The 20910-nt window shown below is 40.8% G+C and overlaps 1 protein-coding gene across 2 annotated transcripts in view; it reads left to right on the top strand.

Moving 5' to 3' along the window:
• The window catches only part of LOC126473295 (syntaxin-8), a 65859-nt gene that overhangs the window by 13206 nt on the left and 31743 nt on the right, over nt 1-20910 (top strand). For both annotated transcript variants that reach the window (XM_050100262.1, XM_050100263.1), the window contains exon 2: nt 9279-9473. In XM_050100262.1, coding sequence (XP_049956219.1) covers nt 9279-9473 — 195 coding nt within the window. The remainder of the gene's footprint in view (nt 1-9278; nt 9474-20910) is intronic.

Raw genomic sequence — 20910 nt, 5'->3', positions numbered from 1 at the left:
TCCAGTAGGAATGTCCCCTGTGTGTGTGTGTGTGTGTGTGTGTGTGTGTGTGTGTGTGTGTGTGTGTGTGTGCAGGAAACACATTTTAAAACATCTGATACCCTGTCCTATGGGGCTACACATTCTATTGCAAGGATGATCTGACTGGGGAAAGGACCAAGGGAGGGGTTACTGTGTTTGTAAATAATGCACACCACTCCTCTGCTCTCCACATAATTTCTTGCTCTTCCTGTAACTACTGACCTGCAAGCAGTTGCTGTTGAAATTCATGTGTGTCAGAGAATCACTGTTTGCTCACAGTATTTACCTCCACCAGATGCAACAGACTCTGAGGCTCTCACTTATCGAACAACACCATCAACCATTTCTTCTCCTAGGAGACTTCAGTGCCCATCATGTATTGTGGGACTCAACCTCTACTTGCCCTTGAGGTTGGGTTTTGGGGAGCCTCATGACATCTCACAAGTTGTGCATGCTCCCGTTCATTTCTGTGCTGTTTACTAAGTCATTCTGCCCCCTGCACCGATTTGAGAATTTCTGTGTAAATTCTAGAACCACTCAGCTTTCTACTGTTTCGAACACACGATATTGTAGATATGAGTGTGGGATGGTAAAATCTTACCTACTGCACATCACATGTCTGTGTGTGCAGGTTTAAAATCAGTCGTGGGAAGAAGGTAGACGCGGCGGCCGAACGGCACCGACAAGTACCTGTTAAACAATCCATATATGTGTTAGTGCATGTGTAAGGAAGAACCGCAGAGGCAACTCTGTGCGTATTGTGTCACTGGCTATTGTTACGTGAAACAAGAACAATTTAAGAAAGTACTCTTGAAAACTATTAATCCAGCCTTGTTAGAGGCAAGACCTATTTTATGATTCATGTAAAATAGTCGTGGTTATTAAGCCATCTCTTTTATAAATGTAATTAAATTTGTTTCTGATGTTGAACAGAGCGAGTGACTTACTGGAAGTCATATATGTAAGTGGAAAGTGAGAATTTTAATCTGTATGGAGTTCAAATATACCATTGGTTGATGAAAAGTAAAGTTCGTGTATCTACTTATTTCACAAGTAGAGAGAGAGGCTTAAATATTCCTGTACCTAGCATCATTCCACGGAGACAAAGTCAAGAGAGTTTTCCAGCAACCAGCTAGCCAGCACAGAAGATCGGCTGCGAATCTCAAGTAAGTCACCTCGTATAAAAGAAGTGGGAAGTTTGTGCGTCTACTTCATGCTTTAAATCACCGTCAAAAATGTTAGACCCCCCTCCCCCTCCTAGCCATCACAGTCTCTGTTTAGTGGTAAGTCATTGATAACCTTCAGTCCAGTGACCAATTCCCACTCCGCATTCACCTACTGGGTGGAGGAATGCTCGAACAGAAACCACCACAATGGATGGTCAGCAGGGCTAACTGGTCACTGTTCAGCCAGCTGGCTGTGTTCGAACACCATGGCACCGCCCAGGAATGGGTTGATCAAATCATGCTGGTAGTGATCCATCGTGCTGCTGGCTTGTCCATCCCGAAGCCTTCAGGTAATCTTATGAGACAGCAACTTGGTGGACTGGTGAGTGCCTTTCAGCAATCCAGGACAGATGTGCAGCTATTTGACAATTTAAATGCCAACTGACAGCAGACAACCTCACAGCCTTTCGAGTTGCGAGAGCCAAGGCTTGTTGCATAATTAAGGAGAGCAGGAAACAATCATGGCAAATGTTCCTGGACTCCATCAACCATTTCGTGTGTTCTGCAGAAGTAAGGGGAGCCATCCAGAGGGTTTCCACTAAATAGTCATTTACTGATAGCAGCAGTGCTGAAACAGTGTCTCCAAACAACACCCAGAGCATTTTGCAAAAACTACATTCAGTGCATATAGGATCCGGCATTCTGCTGCTACTGTGTGACAGTAGAGAAGGGCAAGTTGGACTTCAGATCCAACAATTCTGAGTGTTACAATCACCCTTTCTGCATGTGGGAGCTAGAATCAGCACTGTCTGAGGCTCATGATACTGCACCCGATCATAACCGAATCCAGTAATACATGGTTCAACATTTGCCAGCAGTGTCAAAGTAAAATCTCCTTGAATGTTTGAATTTAAAATTGCAGACAGGTCACTTCTGCAATTCATGGAGAGATGCCATTTTGATACCTCTCCTCAAACCAGGAAAGGACGCACATACCCAGTAGGTACCAGAGTATCATCTTAATGAGCTGCATAGGAAAGACCATGGAGCAAATGTTTAGCTGTCATCTGGTCTGGGTATTAGAGACCAGGCAACCCCTTAGCCATGCTGAGTGTGGATTCTGGAGATCACGGTCCACTGTCGACAACCTGACTACTAGAGGTGGCTATTCAGCAGGCTTTCCTACGTAAACATTACCGTATCAGAATATTTTTTGATATCATTAATGTGTATGGTAGTAATTGAAGACAGCATTCTCGCAGAACTGGATCAATGGCCATCTCCCTATGTTCATATGCCACAGAAGTTTTTTAGGTCCCGAGGTGGTGACACACTGTCTGATGGTTTTGAGCAGGAGAATGGTGTGTCTCAGGGCAATATTTTAAGTGTTATATTCTTTACCACAGCCATAAACAGTATCATGTCTACCGTTCAGAGTCGCATACAATGCTCCTTATTATTGGACGATTTTGCTCTTTTCTGTTCCTCCTCCAGTGTGGCAACAGTGTCTCATCAGTTGCAGATATTAGAGGAGTCGGCTGCAGTGATGGGTTTTCAGTTTTCTGCAGATACGTGTGTGTGTGTGTGTGTGTGTGTGTGTGTGTGTGTGTGTGTGAGCACGCACATGTGCATGCATTTTAATCATTCTCGTCATATTTTTAATTTACCTGACGTGCATATGAAGATACCAGTCTACATTGTAGACACTCATTGAGATATCTGGACCTCATTTTGAACTCAAAACTGTTGTGGTTAAGACACCTCAGAGACCTGAAAGCGAAAACCAAAGTGCCTTATCCACAAGTATTGGGAAGCAGACAGGGTGCATCTGCTCCAGTTGTATAGAGCTTTTGTGCATTCACTGCTGGACTATGGATGCACAGTGTATGCATCAGCAAGGCCTTCCTACCTGAAGATTATTGACGCTATCCACTTTGAGGGGATTTGGCTGGCCTTGGCTGCCTACAGGACCAGCCCCGTACCTACTCTCTACACTGAAGGTGGGGAGCTGCCACTCACAATCTGGCAGTTGTTTCTCACGGTGCATCAGGCATGTAAGTTCCTTGTGGCTCTGACTTCAACTGTGTACCATACTGTTGATCCTACACCTCTGGAATGCGTTTTTGCTAATCGTCTGTGAGCAATAAGGCTTTTTCAGATCTGTGTGCACCATGTGCTGCAGTCACTTGGTATGGGGCAGATGAAACCCCAAATCCAAGGTTTTAGCTGCTTGCCTACATGGTTACTGCAGAGGCCCAGAGTAATTTTAGATTTAGTGCAGTATAGGAGAGGTTGCACTCCTGCACATGTTTTTAACACATTATGTTATGACAGTTTAGCTGTTTTTATGGGTGGGTCAAAATGAGGACTCCATTGGTTGCTCTGTTGCTTTCCCTGATTGTGTTCTACAGATCCAACTGCCTCAAGACTTTATTATCTTAGATGCAGACTTATATGCAAACCTGCGGACACTGGAGCAGATGAGATGTGCATCAGGTGCTAAATTCCTGTCTGTTCTGATTCACTGATTGCCCTTCACTCTCTCCAATGCTTGTACCCAGCAAAGAAAGTAGTACAGAATATTCAGGACACCCTCTTCCAACTACAATGGCAGGGGAAGGCGGTGTCTTTCTGCTGGGTACCATGGCATGAAGGTTTTGCAGGGAATGAAAGGGCAGATGTAGCAGCCAAGGAAGTGCATCATGATCCTTAGTTATTTCAGTTTGCCATCCCTCTGCATGCTATCTCCTCACTGTTGAGGTGCAGAGTCATGCATTGATGGGAAGGGGAGTCTAGAAAATCCCATTGTGTCACCGTGGCGCATCTCTCCCAACCACAAAGACGGGATGAGGTCCTTCTTACTCGTCTTTACATAGGCTGTAGTCCTATTGACACATGGCTTCGTGCTCCAGCGCAACGACTCTTCAATATGTGGTGCTTGTGGCATACAGTTCACTGTGCACTACATTTTACTAGACTGTTTTTTTATTTTCAGACCAGAGGGCAATGGCAGATGTGCACTCTATTTTAAGTGACATTCAAATGAAGGTTTTGTGAGTTGTCTAACCTGTTTCCAAAAATTGTGGAGAGATGATGTTAATGTGTGTACAAGGTGATTGGCTCAGCCATGTTTCTTTGTAAGTGGTCAGTCAGTTGCATTTTCCTTTGCCTTTCTTTTAGTTATTCTGCAGTTTTACTTCTGTTTTAATCTGATGTCTAGCACCTTTCACCCTTCTCCATTGTTTTAAAGCATGTGAGATAAAGTGATTGTGTTGATCAATATGAGTGAGATGGGAGTGAGGGTAAGAATGTCATTTTGTAGGTCTTCTCCTCACTTTAGTACAACAATTTTAGGTATTTTATCCACATCTGTTTCATTTAATGTAGGTAAGGTGCTGACAACCTTTGCGTTGAAAACCCGTAAACTCAAAACACACACACACACACACACACACACACACACACACACACACACACACACTAACAACACTGAAACTCCACATCCACTTACCGCAGTCATTTACACTCAACAAGTGGTCTTACAACACAACATTTCCTCTTACAACACAACATTTGCTCTTTGTGAAGGAAGGGTGACATGTGCACAAAAACACAGAATTTTTGTAAATAACCTACTGAACCTGCCCGTTTTAGTCTGCTAGCCAGCAGTGTCTTCCCAGTAATGCTTTACAACTTTAGTGCTTTACCGTAACCATAATTATACTATCACACTCAAGCCCAACTGTTTAATACACTGCTACTTAATTTGTAGGTAGTTAATATTTGCACACAAATACAATTAAAAATAATAATCATAATCTATGTAATTCTTCATAAATCTCAAACATATTGTGTAACATATGTGAGACTTGTTTTTTTTATTTTTTATTATTTTCCCCCTCTTCTATATACACTGAAGAGCCAAAGAAACTGGTACACCTGCCTAATATCATGCAGAGCCCCCACGAGCATGCAGAAGTGCCACAGCATGACGTGGCATGTACTCGACTAATGTCCGAAGTAGTGCTGGAGGGAATTGACACCATGAATTCTACAGGGCTGTCCATAAGTCTGTATGCGTACAAGGGGGTGGAGATCTCTTTTGAACTGCATGTTGCGAGGCATCCCAGATATGTTCAATAGTGTTCCTGTCTGGAGAGTTTGGTGGCCAGTGGAAGTGTTTAAACTCAGAAGAGTGTTGCTGGAGCCACTCTGTAGGAATTAGAGATGTTTGTGGTGTTGTGTTGTCCTGCTGGTATTGCCCAAGTCCATTGGAATGCATAATGGACATAAATGGATGCAGGTGATCAGACAGGATGCTTTCCTATGTGTCACCTGTCGGAGATGTATCTAGATGTATCAGGGGTCCCACATCACTCCAGCTGCACATGCCCCACACCATTACAGAGTCTTCATTAGTTTGAACAATCCCCTGCTGACATGCAGAGTCCTTGCATTCATCAGGTTGTCTCCATACCGGTAAACGTCCGTCTACTTGATACAGTTTGAAACGAGATTTGTCTGACCAGGCAACATGTATCCAGTCATTAACAGTCCAATGTCAGTGTTGACTGGTCCAGGTGTGGTGTAAAGCTTTGTGTTGTGCAGTCATCAAGGTTCACGAGTGTGCCTTTGGCTCCGACAGCCCATATTTATGATGTTTCGTTGAATGGTTTGCAAGCTGACACTTGTTGATGGCCCAGCATTGAAGTCTGCAGCAATTTGTGGAAAGCTTGCACTTCTGTCACATTGAACGATTCTCTTCAGTTTGTGGTCCCGTTCTTGCAGGATCTTTTACCAGTCACAGCAGTGTCGGAGATTTGACGTTTTACTGGATTTCTGATATGGTCGTACAGGAAAATCCCCAGTTCATGGCTATCTCAGAGATGCTGTGTCCCATCGCTTGTGCGCTGACTAGGACACCACGTTTGAACTCACTTAAATCTTGATAACCTACCATTGTAGCGACAGTAACCGATCTAACAACTCCGCGAGACACTTGTCTTATATAGGCAAAGCTGACTGCAGGGCCATATTCTATCTGTTTACATATCTCTGTATTTGAATATGCATGCTTGTACTAGTTACTTTGGCGCTTCAGTGTAGCTTTATCCGAAGGTGATTCGTCTCTGTGGTTCTGACTTCAAGTGAGAATAAAGGTCAGCAGATACCTTTCTCTGTCCCTTCAGGACATTGGAAGACTAAGAGTATATGACATCCAGTAGGGGCTAGATTTTTTGACACATGCAGTGACTGGATGTTTATTTATTTTGAAATAAAACAGGGTGTTCTATCACTGATGCTAGTCTGTATCCCATTGTGTGGGAACCATTACGAGCAAGCTCTTTTTGCTTCGTACACTCTTGCCTGGACTCTACCAGTTACGAGTTGCCTTAGGCAGAAGTCGGAGAAAATCATTGCTGCATGTAGCATTTCTGACTGTTATATTAGTAGCATCTACTCCAAACATTAACAAAGTAATGATAGTGCATCAACTGACCAATTCAGAAACTGTGCTCAATGTCATTACTGCAGTCTGCTATTGCAGTCTATGCATGATGAAGAGACTGATCCTGAAGTGCTCTTTTTCTGATAATGCACGTGTGCATCATATAGTATGTGAATGTTGGAGTACTGAAAATTTTTATCAGTTAAAAAGAATCTCATATGACGATAAACAGGAGTATGGTGTGCAATTAGTGCAACTCAAATTATTGGACTGATCATTTTCCACCAAACCATAATGTCTGATTTGTATGTGTACCATGTATTGCAACCTTTTTTCAGAGAACCAACAAGGTTTAATTATATACTCATAAACATGTTAACACTGTCATATATGCATTGATGCTGTGTATTCTTGCAATGTCTAGCGTAAAATATCCATTGAGCCTTTCTCTCAAAAAAGTACCGGAGTAGGTCAGTCGATGCACTAACATTACTTAGTAAGGTTTCAGTTCGAGTTCGTGCACACCACTGTGAACAGATGCTAGTTACATACCTGTTTGTAATGTTAACCAGTGGAATGTTTTTCTATGACTTCCTTTATGGCCATTTCTAATTTGTCCACCTCAGCTAAAACAGGTATGCCACCTAGAGCTCTATGAACAAACAGGAGTGTATGTGGCAGTTGAAGCCTGTCTTTCCAGTATTGGACCATGTACAAATTCAGAAAGAGTACACCCTATAATTTGCGTATGCAGACATAAAACTATATTAGATCGTTGCAGCATGATATAGAGTGTATTTTAGCATACAATTTTGTATTGATGTAAGTATTGGGTTGGTGCATAAGTTCATAACGTTTTTGTATAAGTTTAATATTCGCACCAGATACTCATAACAGAGACTTCAGTTATCAATAATATATTCTTGTTTAGATTTCACGATTTTAGAAATCACGTGGTTTTGAGGTGAATAACTCGTCGAGCCGTGTTCGGAGTGCATTTTCATCCAGAAAGGAAGTTTGTTTAAGGTTATTTGATAGAGTGCGGAGAATGTGGAAAATCTGAGGGGGCAAGGTAAGGTGAATAAGGTGGATGTGGAGTGACTTCCCAATCCAACTCCTGTATAGTTTTCTTTTTGCAGAATGCGGGCACTCATTATCAGGGAGTAGATCAGTTCCAGCTGTCTTCCTGGTCTTCTTGTCATCAGTAATGGTATAGGGTAGGAATGGTTGGTGGTGTTCATGAGCCAATTGATGACGAGCAAACAGAGATACACATACGGCCATCTGCTGATTTTTGTGATTTTTGGCTTAGAGCATGTGGTACCCATACACCAGATTTTTTTAACTTTTCCCATTGCGTGCAAATGTTTCACAATGGTAAAATGATCACAGTTCATCACATTTGCCAGTTGTCGAGTACCCTGTTATGCACCTTTGTGGATTAATGTGTTTAAATGATCTTCTTCCTTAATATGTAGAGTAAAAAACAAAGAAAGAAAGAAATCACCATCCTGAACAGGCCTTGACGGGCCCGACAGTACCGACAAGCCGCTATGTCATCCTCAGCCCTAAGGTGTCAGCAGATATGGATACAGAGGGGCATATGGTCAGCACACCACTCTCACAGCCACTGTTTTCTTGGCCAGTGCTGCTATTTCTCAATAAAGTAGCTCCTCAGTTGACCTCACAGGGGCAGAGTGCACCCTGTGTGCCAACAGCACTCAGCAGACCTGTACGGTGATCAGTCCAAGTGTAAATGAGAAAAACTTTTTCATGCCATGCTATATCCAATGCCATTATCTCCATTCACAGTGCTGCAAATGTTTCTAGCTACCTCCGCTGCTCTCACCTCTCTATTGAACTCAGACAGAAGAATAAGTCAGAGATGTTCTCATTTCTCCACTTGGCACTCCATTTTTCAGTGTCCATTGCTCCATTCACTATCTCTAAATGACGTAAATGACAATATGTAGCAACTGAGAGAACTACAAATAAAAAGTGATAATCAGTAAATAAACCTATAGTAACTGTAATACCAACGAACACACAGCAACAAACATGCAACATAGAGCAGAATCCTTCTGAGTCTTTGTTTGGTCACTGACATTAATCTCAAGTGGGCTGCTGAAATTTTAAAAGCAAGCAATTGTTGATGTTTTGTTTTTGTGCTGTGTACTATGTGTCATTTAATTAAGAATGATTATTACAAGCTTTTAGGTATCTTATTTATAATATATATTTTCAATTTAAAATCCATTCTAATCTTATTACTTCATAAATTTTTGTATTAATTATGCACCAATGATTATTCATGAAGTTCTTTACCCATTTAAAGGCCACACATGGGATTTAGAAGTTACTGAATTTAAGACCTTTAAAATAAAGAGAAACACATATTTATTGACACAAACTTCTTTAAAAAAAAGTGACAAGGCAGTTGAGGTTTTCTTTTCTTTCCTAAAAATTATATTGTTTTATCAAGTATTAAGTTGAAAGGGAAACTGTGCATGATACTACTTTATTCTTTCTCTTTTTATTGGTTCCTCTCATTTCCATGCCAGCTGTGTCTCCCTTGACTTGTATCCCTGCATGATCACCTTCGTATGTTGAGAATTTCTCTTGAATTTTTCTCTGTGTTGCAGGCTGAAAGAACATGAGGATTGTGAGAAGTTGTATAGGGAGATAATGGAACAGTTGACTGCTCGAAGTCTTGAGCAGAAGACGTCTCACCTTTATGCATCTCTCTCATCAGCAGTCCGTCTCCGAATGAAACAGTATTCTTCAGAAGTTCAGCAATTACAGGAGAAGTTACGTGTTGCATCGTTATCATCAATGATGTATCCTTTGATTAGAACTAATACACTGTTCTTAAATGTTGACAGTCCTAACATAACTGTAAAAATACTGCAGGCATGTAGCTATTTTAATTTGTAACCGTACAGTCTGTCCCACGCCATTATGCCCATGTGTGGCACTCATTAAATAACCAATTACAATGTAATGCAGCAGTTTTCAGCAAACTCAAATATCAGGAAATAAGAAAAATGGAAAATGAAAGTTAATATTACACTAGGTCTGCCAGAAAAATGAGTGTTGTTTGATTGAAAAACATAGTCAGAAATTAATTTAACAACATCTGAGGAAGCAGAATATTATCATTACACCAAATTTTGAAAGATTTAACAATTGGAGCATGCGTAATATATGGAGAAGATAAAAAGAAAACCACAGTTCCCTGTCCATTATTCATTGGTTTCTAAACATTTCTTTCTTAAGGGAAACTAGAAGTAGAAAACAACAAAAATGATTGCAATTTCAAACTACTCATACTCGTGCCAGAAATTTGTCTGCTTGTGTGTGTGTGTGTGTGTGTGTGTGTGTGTGTGTGTGTGTGTGTGCGCGCGCGCGCGAGTGTATACCTATCCTTTTTTCCCCCTAAGGTAGGTCTTTCCGCTCCCGGGATTGGAATGACTCCTTACCCTCTCCCTTAAAACCCATATCCTTTCGTCTTTCTCTCTCCTTCCCTCTTTCCTGATGAAGCAACCGTGGGTTGCAAGAGCTTGAAATTTGTGTGTGTGTGTGTGTGTGTGTGTGTGTGTGTGTGTGTGTGTGTTTGTTATTGTCTCTATCGACATACCAACGCTTTCGTTTGGTAAGTTACAGAAAGAAAGCGCTGGCAGGTCGATAGACACACAAACAAACACTAACCTACACACAGAATTCAAGCTTTCGCAACCAACGGTTGCTTCGTCAGGAAAGAGGGACGGAGAGGGAAAGACAAAAGGATGTGGGTTTTAAGGGAGAGGGTAAGGAGTCATTCCAATCTCGGGAGCGGAAAGACTCACCTTAGGGGGAAAAAAGGATGGGTATACACTCGCGCACACACACACATATCCATCCACACATATACAGACACAAGCAGACATATTCAAAGGCAAAGAGTTTGGGCAGAGATGTCAGTCGAGGCGGAAGTGCAGAGGCAAAGATGTTGTTGAATGACAGGTGGGGTATGAGTGGCAGCAACTTGAAATTAGCGGAGATTGAGGCCTGGTGGATAACGGGAAGAGAGGATATATTGAAGGGCAAGTTCCCATCTCCGGAGTTCGGATATGTTGGTGTTAGTGGGAAGTATCCAGATAACCCGGACGCTGTAACACTGTGCCAAGATGTGCTGGCCGTGCACCAAGGCATGTTTAGCCACAGGGTGATCCTCATTACCAACAAACACTGTCTGCCTGTGACCATTCATGCAAATGGACAGTTTGTTGCTGGTCATTCCCACATAGAATGCGTCACAGTGTAGGCAGGTCAGTTGGTAAATCACGTGGGTGCTTTCACACGTGGCTCTGCCTTTGATCGTGTTCACCTTCCGGGTTACAGGACTGGAGTAGGTGGTGGTGGGAGGGTGCATGGGACAGGTTTTACACCGGGGGCGATTACAAGGGTAGGAGCCAGAGAGTAGGGAAGGTGGTTTGGGGATTTCGTAGGGATGAACTAAGAGGTTATGAAGGTTAGGTGGACAGCGGGAAGACACTCTTGGTGGAGTGGGGAGGATTTTATGAAGGATGGATCTCATTTCAGGGCAGGATTTGAGGAAGTCGTATCCCTGCTGGAGAGCCACATTCAGAGTCTGATCCAGTCCCGGAAAGTATCCTGTCTCAAGTGGGGCACTTTTGTGGTTCTTCTGTGGGAGGTTCTGCGTTTGAGGGGATGAGGAAGTGGCTCTGGTTATTTGCTTCTGTACCAGGTCGGGAGGGTAGTTGCGGGATGCGAAAGCTGTTATCAGGTTGTTGGTGTAATGGTTCAGGGATTCCGGACTGGAGCAGATTCATTTGCCACGAAGACCTAAGCTGTAGGGAAGGGACCGTTTGATGTGGAATGGGTGCCAGCTGTCATAATGGAGGTACTGTTGCTTGTTGGTGGGTTTGATGTGGGGGGACGTGTGAAGCTGGCCATTGGACAGATGGAGGTCAACGTCAAGGAAAGTGGCATGGGATTTGGAGTAGGACCAGGTGAATCTGATGGAACCAAAGGAGTTGAGGTTGGAGAGGAAATTCTGGAGTTCTTCTTCACTGTGAGTCCAGATCATGAAGATGTAGTCAATAAATCTGTACCAAACTTTGGGTTGGCAGGCCTGGGTAACCAAGAAGGCTTCCTTTAAGTGACCCATGAATAGGTTGGCGTACGAGGGAGCCATCCTGGTACCCGTGGCTGTTCCCTTTAATTGTTGGTATGTCTAGCCTTCAAAAGTGAAGAAGTTGTGGGTCAGGATGAAGCTGGCTAAGGTAATGAGGAAAGAGGTTTTAGGTAGGGTGGCAGGTGATCGGTGCGAAAGGAAGTGCTCCATCCATTATGTGTGTGTGTGTGTGTGTGTGTGTGTGTGTGTGTGTGTGTGTGTGTGTGTGTGTGTGTGTAATAGGCCTGGAGACACTGGAAGGTTTCAGATAGATTATATAATGGTAAGACAGAGATTTAGGAACCAGGTTTTATATTGTAAGACATTTCCAAGGGCAGTGTGTGGACTCTGACCACAATTTATTGGTTATGAACTGTAGACTAAAACTGAAGAAACTGCAAAAAGGTAGAAATGTAAGGAGATGGGACCTGGATAAACTGAAAGAACCAGAGGTTGTAGAGAGTTTCAGAGAGAGCATTAGGGAATGATTGACAAGAACGGAGGAAAGAAATACAATAGAGGAAAAATGGGTAGCTTTGAGAGATGAAATAGTGAAGGCAGCAAGGATCAAGTAGGTAAAAAGACAAGGGCTAATAGAAATACTTGGGTAACAGAAGAGATATTGAATATAATTGATGAAAGGAGGAAATATAAAAATGCACTAAATGAAGCAGGCAAAACGGAATACAAACATTTCAAAAATGAGATCTACAGGAAGTGCAAAAGGGCTAAGGAGTGATGGCTAGAGGACAAATGTAAGGATGTAGAGGCATATATCACTAGGTGTTAGATAGATACTGCCTACAGGAAAATTAGAGAGACCTTTGGAGGAAAGAGAACCACTTGTATGAATACCAAGAGCTCAGGCAGAAAGCCTGTCCTAAGCAAAGAAGGGAAAGCAGAAAGATGGAGGGAGTATATAGAGAGTCTATACAAGGGCGATGTACTGGAGGGCAATATTATGAAAATGGAAGAGGACGAGATGAAGATGAAATGGGAGATATGATACTGCATGACGAATTTGACAGAGCACTAAAAGATCTGAGTCGAAACAAGTTCCCAGGAGTAGACAACATTCCATTAGAACTACTGATAGCCTTGGGAGAGCCATCCCTGACAAACCTCCACCATGCTGTATGTGACAGGCGCAATACCCTCAGACTTCAAGAAGAATATAATAATTCCAATCCCGGAGAAAGCTGGTGTTGACAGGTGTGAAAATTACCGAACTGTCAGTTTAATAAATCATGGCTGCAAAATACTAACACAAATTCTTTACAAATGAATGGAAAAAAGAAGCCGACCTTAGGGAAAGATCAGTTTGGATTCCGTAGAAATGTTTGAACATGTGAGGCAATTCTGACCCTACTAAGTATGTTAGAAGCTAGATTAGGTAAAGACAAACCTATGTTCCTAGCATTTGTAGACTTAAAGAAAGCTTTTGACAGTGTTTACTGGAATACTCTCTTTCAGATTCTGAAGGTGGCAGGGGTCAAATACATGGAACGAAAGGCTATTTACAATTTGTACAGAAACCAGATGGCAGTTATAAGATTCGAGCAGCATGTGGCATGGAAGGGAAGCAGTGGTTGGGAAGAGAGTGATACAGTGTTGTAGCCTAGCCCCAATGTTATTCAATCTTTATATTGAGCAAGCAGTAAAGGAAACAAAGGAAAATTTCGGAGTAGGAATTAAAATCCAAGGAGAAGAAATAAAAACTTTTGAGGTTTGCCAATGACATTGTAATTCTGTCAGAGACAGCAAAGAACCTGGAAGAGCAGCTGAACAGAATGGACAGTATCTTGAAAGGAGGATGTAAGATAAACATCAACAAAAGCAAAATGAGGATAAATTGAATGTAGGTGAATTAAATCAGGTGATACTGAGGGAATTATATTAGGAAATAAGACATTAAAGTAGTATATGAGTTTTGCTATTTGGGGAGCAAAATAACTGATGATGGTCGAGGTAGAGAGGTATAAAATGTTGATTAGCAATGCCAAGGAAAGCGTTTCTGAAAAAGAGAAATTTGTTAACATTGAGTATAGATTTAAGTGTCAGGAAATCTTTTCTGAAAGTATTTGTATGGAGTGTAGCCATGTATGGATGTGAAACATGGACGATAAATAGTTTACACAAGGAGAGAATAGAGGCTTTGGAAATGTGGTGCTACAGAAGAATGCTGAAGATTAAATGTATGGACCACGTAACTAATGAGGAGATGATGATTATGATGATGAGTCCCATACTCCTTTACAGAGTGTAGGGGAGCGACGCGGGAGACCCGTGCAGCCTTACTAGGCAAGGTCCTAGTGGAGGTGGTTTGCCGTTGCCTTCCTCCAACCGTAATGTGCAGGACTTTGGGGTGGGGACACAGTAGGGTTGCTAAGTACAACATCATGTGGCTGTGCCTTGGGAAGAAGGAGGGAGAGGGGGAGGGGAGGGAGAGGGGGAGGGGAGGGAGAGAGGTAAGGTCTTTGTAGGTTCATTGATGTGGTAGAAGGCATTTGTAGTACTGGAATGGGAGCAGGGAAGGAGATAGGCAGGTGGATGACAGGCAGAAGCAATTGTTGAGGCCAGGGGGATTAGAGGAACAGATGTAGTGTTGTGTGGAGGATTCACACCTGCGCAATTCAGAAAAGATGGTGTTGGTGGGAAGAATGTAAATGGCACAGGTTCTGGAGCACATAGTTTTGGATGGCATGTTCAACAACTGGGTTGTCCAGCTGCCTCTTGGCCACGGTTTTCCATTGGGCATGCATGCGAACAGATGGCTTGTTAGTTGTCATGCCAATGTAGAATGCAGCACAGTGGTTGCAGCACTGCAGAGATGCCAGTGACAGCTAGGTGGTAGTGCATCTGGGCCTATTGCAGGCATATGACCTATGAGGCAAGGGGTTGGGAGCAGGGATGGACAAGGATACATTTATGTGAGGCTGGTACATGACTGGTGAGACAAGGCAAGGGAGGTCTGTTTCTGGACAAGATTGAGTATTTTCAGTCTTTGGATGCCTCAGTGAGATCTGTGGCATATTTGGAGAGAGACTGCTCACCACTAAAAGTGTGGCATTCATGGGCAGCTAGACTGCGTGGAAGGGACTGCTTGGTGCACAGTGATTGGTAGCTGTCAAAGTGGAAGTATTGTTGTTGGTGGTCAATAGGTTTGATGTGAGTGAAGGTATTGGTGTAGCCATCCTTGAGGCAGAGGTCCTAGGATGACCAGGTGAAGCGAATGGGGGGTGTTGAACTTCCTCCACTTTCTATTACAATCATATGAAAACAGAGCTAAAATCATTCTTGTTCTTGGCTTTTTGTGTGTTATGTGTACATTGCACATCTTCATAATTTTCCTAGAAATGTTAATTTATAGTAAAGTTTATTAACTAAGCTCATGGCTGTCTTTGTAAACATACCAATGCAACTATTATTTAATACATACTAAACACTACATGTACAGGTGTTGGATCAATCTTTTTTTAGTGGTTCTATTTTCTGAAGAAGTGATAGTATAATATATAATATTAGTAAAAGATATTAGAATAGTCAAAGAAGATAGAAATTGCCCCTAGGAAAGTGAGATAGGAAGACGGAAACAATTTAATTTGTATGTCTGGTGGTTGTTAATCCAGTGATTTTGCAAAGGGCACAAACTCTCCTGGGACCTTAAATCTTTTAATCATATCTATATTGTCTAATCATTTACCTTGCCCTGTTCAGTGTTGATAAGGTATACTGCTTTTGGATGTGATATATTCTGAACCTTAAAAGAACTGGTGTAAAGCTGAAAAAATTTGCCTGTTTCCTTCTATAAATTCGAGCTATGATGAAAATCATGTACTGATACCAAATCATTTATTTGTAAGTTTGGCCTAATAGCCTTATCATTAAAAGCTCTGATTCTTTTTTGGGCCTGTGTAATCAGATTCTTGTGTACTTCTGTTGCAGCTTTTTGACATCAATTACCGGTGAATTCCGCCACGTAAACAATTTTAACAAGGCCTATCCTATAAAGGTTTTATTTATAATCTCTACAGGAGCTAATCCTCTTGGCAAATCCAGTAATTTATTAAGAACTGCTGGAAATTCCAGTACTAGTTGTGCCCAGGTGATGTGCCTTATAGAACAGTATGTTTTAAACAGTCGTCCTAATTCCTTCATAACATGTTCCCAAGGATTATTTTGTGGACTGTACTTGGATATAGTTATGTGTCCTACCACTTCCCAAGCAAAGAATTCTTTAAAATTATGGCTAATAAATTGTGGGCCCTTTTCAGTTAATACACACATCAAAAAAAGTTTTGCATCACCCCGATTCCCAGAATTCGTGAAGATATACATTGACTGTTGATATTGTATCGCAGACACAGTCCCTTTGACTGTTCAGAGATGCCACTAAACCCACCCAAAGATGTAAACAACCATACAATGAGCAGCTCCTCTTAGACTGAGGGGTCCGACAGCCAATCAGTTCCAGTTATTCCACCAGGAAGGAGCAACATGGCTCATATTGTCTGTAGTTCAACCATACCTGGACGGTCAATACTGCGGTTCGATCTCGTCCACATTATTACTTTGTGCCAGGAAGGGCTCTCAACAAGGGAAGTGTTCAGGCATCTTGCAATGAACCAAAGCCATGTTGTTCGAATATGGAGGAGATACAGAGGGACATGAACTATCAATGACATGCCTCGCTCAGGCCGCCCAAGGGCTACTACTGCAGTGGATGACTGCTCTATGGATTATGGCTCGGAGGAACCATGACAGCAGTGCCACCACATTGAACAAGGCTTTTCGTGCAGCCACATGACGTCGAGTTATGACTCAAACTGTGCGCAATAGGCCGCATGATGTGCAACTTCACTCCCGATGTCCATGGTGAGGTCCATCTTTGCAACCACGACACCATGCAGTGTGGTACAAATGGGCCCAACAACATGCTGAATGGACTGCTTATGATTGGTATCACATCCACTTCAACAATGAGTGTGGCATATGTCTTCAATGAGACAATCGTTGGAGATGTGTTTGGAGGCAACCCAGTCAGGCTGAACACCTTGGACATACTGTCCAGTGGTATTTGCTTGTTTAATGGGATAAAGTTTAACTTTCTTAGACCAACATTCGACCATTACTGATATGTAATTTACTCCTCCCCTACCTGTGGGTAATTGGCCAAAGTAGTCCAGTGCCGTTAAATTGTGCAGTTCTTTTCGAATTATCACATATGGTTTATAGTGCGCATGACTATTATCCTCTTTAATGAGTTGACAGACTGTACACGATCTTAACATAGTAACTATCTTATGAGTTATATTCTTGAAATAATAAAATTTACACTTGTGTGTAATACACATCCTTATTCCAAAATGACCATATCATTTGTGTATGAACCGTATAAAATATGTTTCTACATCACATGGAAAACATAGTCTCCATCTTCACTGATCTGAGGTGCTTTCCAAACTAACGCATGTTTTATCATCGCCCACTCAGAATTTTCTGAGTGGGGTGATGATAGTTCTTTGCAACTGTTATAAATATCATTAAAATAAAGACCCTCTTTCATGTCTTGTTTTATCCTCAAGGCTAGAGTCCTTATGTCATTATTCGTGTAACTTAATCCCAAAAAATTGATGGCAAAAATCACTCCCGCTCGTTTAGTTCATTTAATAACACTCAAACATAATAGTAATTGTGATAATGCATTGGGACCTGTATTCTGCAATCCTTTTATATAATTAATTTTTATGTTGATATTCTTGTAAAAACACAGCTGAGATATTTTTTCAGCACTCCACTCTATTGCTAACAGTTTGTTCTCTATGGATGTAAAGTTCATTTCATGTGTTTTTAAACTTCTGCTAGCAAGTGCTATTGTTCTTTGCTCCCCTATTTTGGGATTCCACTCCCTTTAGAATAATTCCTCTGTGATTCTGTACTCCGATGCATCTGTGGCCAGCTTAAACAGTTCAACTATTACAGGATGACAGAATAGGGGCATCTACCAGTGCCTGTTTAGTATTTGTAAAAGCTTCCGCTACACCCTCATCCTACAACCACACAGACCGTTGCTTTAAAAGATATATCAACCATGGATTATTCAATACTTGTCCCTGTGTGTATAAATGGTAGGATCCAGCTAATCCTAAAAGTGAATGCAACTGTTTTAGATTTTGAGGTTCCGGTCACTCCTGTATAGCTCTGTTTCTGTCTGGGTGGGTTTGTGCCCTTAACCCCAACTAAATTTCCCAAAAAATTTAATTCTTCCCTTGCAAAATGTGATTTTTCACAATGTTGTGGCTATCCCATTTTCATTCAACCTTCGCAAAGTTTTCGTGAGTAAATGACAATGGTCGTCCCAACTTTTCAATACTAGCAAAATGTCAGCTACACAGACAATGAGTTCTTATGACAGTTCTTTACTTAATGTTTCATTGAGTGCCCATATGAAACCCAACATTGAAAGATTTAACCAAAATGGTAATACTCTAAATTGGTAAGATTTTCCATCAAATAAAAATGTAGTATATTTTTTAGAGTCATAATGTAACTTGATCTGCCCATAACCATGTGTAAGATCCATGGAGGTGAAATATTTGGCCTGTTCAAATTTGGTTAATAATTCCTGTATACTAATGGGTCTGTCCCTTTTGGTTTCTGTATGTTTATTTAATGTACACATGTCCAGCACCAAATGAGCCCCTCCTGTAGTGTTTTTCACTACACGTAATGGATTATTATATATGCTCAAACTTCGTTTGATGATGTGGCTATTTAGCATTTTGTTGATTTCTTCTTGATCTGCTGCTCTCAAGCTTATAGGTATTTGGTATTATAGTACCACTTCATAACCTGAATTATCGCTTTCACCTGTGAGAGCACAGCGTTGTTAATAATGTCATTGGCTTGTTGGCATTCCATGATTTTTAACACACTTGTATATTCCAGGACTTTACTAATAATTTTTTTCTAATAGTAGACTTGACTAAGGAAGGACATATTTTCAAAGGTGTACATCTATTGTTAAAAAGGAAGCAACAGCCGCCATTGCTGCAAGATATTAGAAAATATTAATTTTTGTCAGTATATTCTCTTGTAAGAAGATGAATATATTCCATAATAGTTGAACACTGAGAAGAAAGTTTTATGAAGTAATAATTGTTATCTTAAAAGGTAAATTTTTTTCTCATTTTTGAAGTGAACATTATGATCATCTTTCCTCTCCTACTAATTATGATACAAAGTGCAAGCAAGCAGAAGACTTAGGATCTCAAATGTGAAGTAGTACTGTGTGATCCCTGTTTAATATCACAGTCTATTTGAATGAACAAATTATCTTTTGTAAAAAGTGAAAATTTGTGGAACTTGCCCTACCAACACAGACCATCATAGTTGTTCAGAATCGTATCTGTCTGACTTGCTCTTGAATAACAGTGCCAAGATTTTTTCAGAACTACAATCTTGAAAAGTTGTTTTGTACGCTGGCTGCTAAGAAGAACTTTAACCTTGAGTGCGCTCGATTGCACTCTGGAGACGCCACACATTACTTAAAAATTAATAAATTACTCTTTTCAGCCAAGAAGACAGTAATTAAGATCCACAACACTAAATATTTTATTTTTAATGAAAAGAACAGATTTATTTAAATCATTTAATACTGGGAAGGGAAGAGGACATGGTAAGAGTACGAAATTTTCAAGGCTGCTTGTTTGTTTATTCTTCACTGTATTTAGTCATATTTTTATATAACTCTTGCTTTTGTTCTGCGGGTAACAGTGGTGATTCATAAGCTTTGTTAAATATCAGCCTTTCACTAGTTAGTATGTCATTTGCCATTTCGTCGTGTGAAACTAACTGAGCATTCATAATCAAATGAATTTTCATGTTTAAGATAATGGATGTATTTGTCTCAGATTCTGAGTTATATGGCATTTTACCACTGCTTCCATTGAAATTACAAAATAAGGTCTTGGTATCAGAATTGGCAACTACTTTGTACCTTAACAACCAATCCATACCCAAGTAACACAGGTACATTTATTTTCATCATTATTAATAAAGTTTGTTAGAACTCGTGTTTTCCTATAGTGATAGGTATTCTCATTTCATACTTCAGAGGCTTACCTTTGTTTCCAGTAATACCTACTAAATATACTCTTATAACTGGTAACATTGGAAATGCAATTTGGTTTTTATAGCATGTACTAGTTCTTGTGACATTAAAGATACTTCACTAACTGAATCAGTATAAATATCTACAATTTTTCCATAAATAGTCCTGGTTACTATGGACTTCGGTTGAATATCCTCTTTTCTCTTTCTTCCTCTTCTAATAACCATTCTCTCATAGCTATCTTATAGCAAAGGAAACAACCTTTTCTATGTATGGGTCCAATAGCTGTTTATTACGTCCTGGATTGTGGTCCCTGTTCCAGGACGTTCTCCATTTTTCGTAACTATTATAGAGTAAAGCATCAATGTATTCTCTGTGTGTGTCCCTCTTTGATTTCCCTGTGTTCTGTTGTTCTCACTACTAGCTACTGCTTTAGGTGCAAAAACTTGTGAAGGTATAGTGCTGTTTTAACACTCTTTATTGTGTCAGGGGTTGGATATGTTTTGCCCAATCGTTGGTGTATTCCTATCTTTGTTTTCTCTTTGTACTTGGCAAACATTAATGCTTTGTTTCTTAATGAACTTGTTTGGGACTCTCTTATTATCCATGCTGTTACTTCCCCTGTTGTCCTCTGGTGTATGTTTATTCCTTTATTTGTTCAGTGTATCTAATCCCTCAACGAAAGTTAATCATTAACCGTCATCTAGCCTCTATACCAAACATCGTTTTGTACATAATATGGGTACCTTTGTATCAATATTTAGACTTAATGGGACACCTGTATGTTGTATCTAAATGTTTGGAACAAGTCAGATGCGATTCTATATACTACTTAAAACTTTTGCAAGAGTTATTATAGTATTTTGTATCTAATAATTGTCTAGTATTTGCTGATGATCTTGCTCTCTTGTCCAACAGTATTCAGGAAACCAAACAACAAGTTATCTCACTACAGGAAATAGCATAGAAAATTGGTCTTGGTATA

The sequence above is a fragment of the Schistocerca serialis genome, chromosome 4, assembly GCF_023864345.2.
Source record: "Schistocerca serialis cubense isolate TAMUIC-IGC-003099 chromosome 4, iqSchSeri2.2, whole genome shotgun sequence".
NCBI lineage: Eukaryota > Metazoa > Arthropoda > Insecta > Orthoptera > Acrididae > Schistocerca > Schistocerca serialis.
Note: the sequence above shows the minus strand (reverse complement) of the source record. Positions and strands in the feature narration are given on the sequence as shown.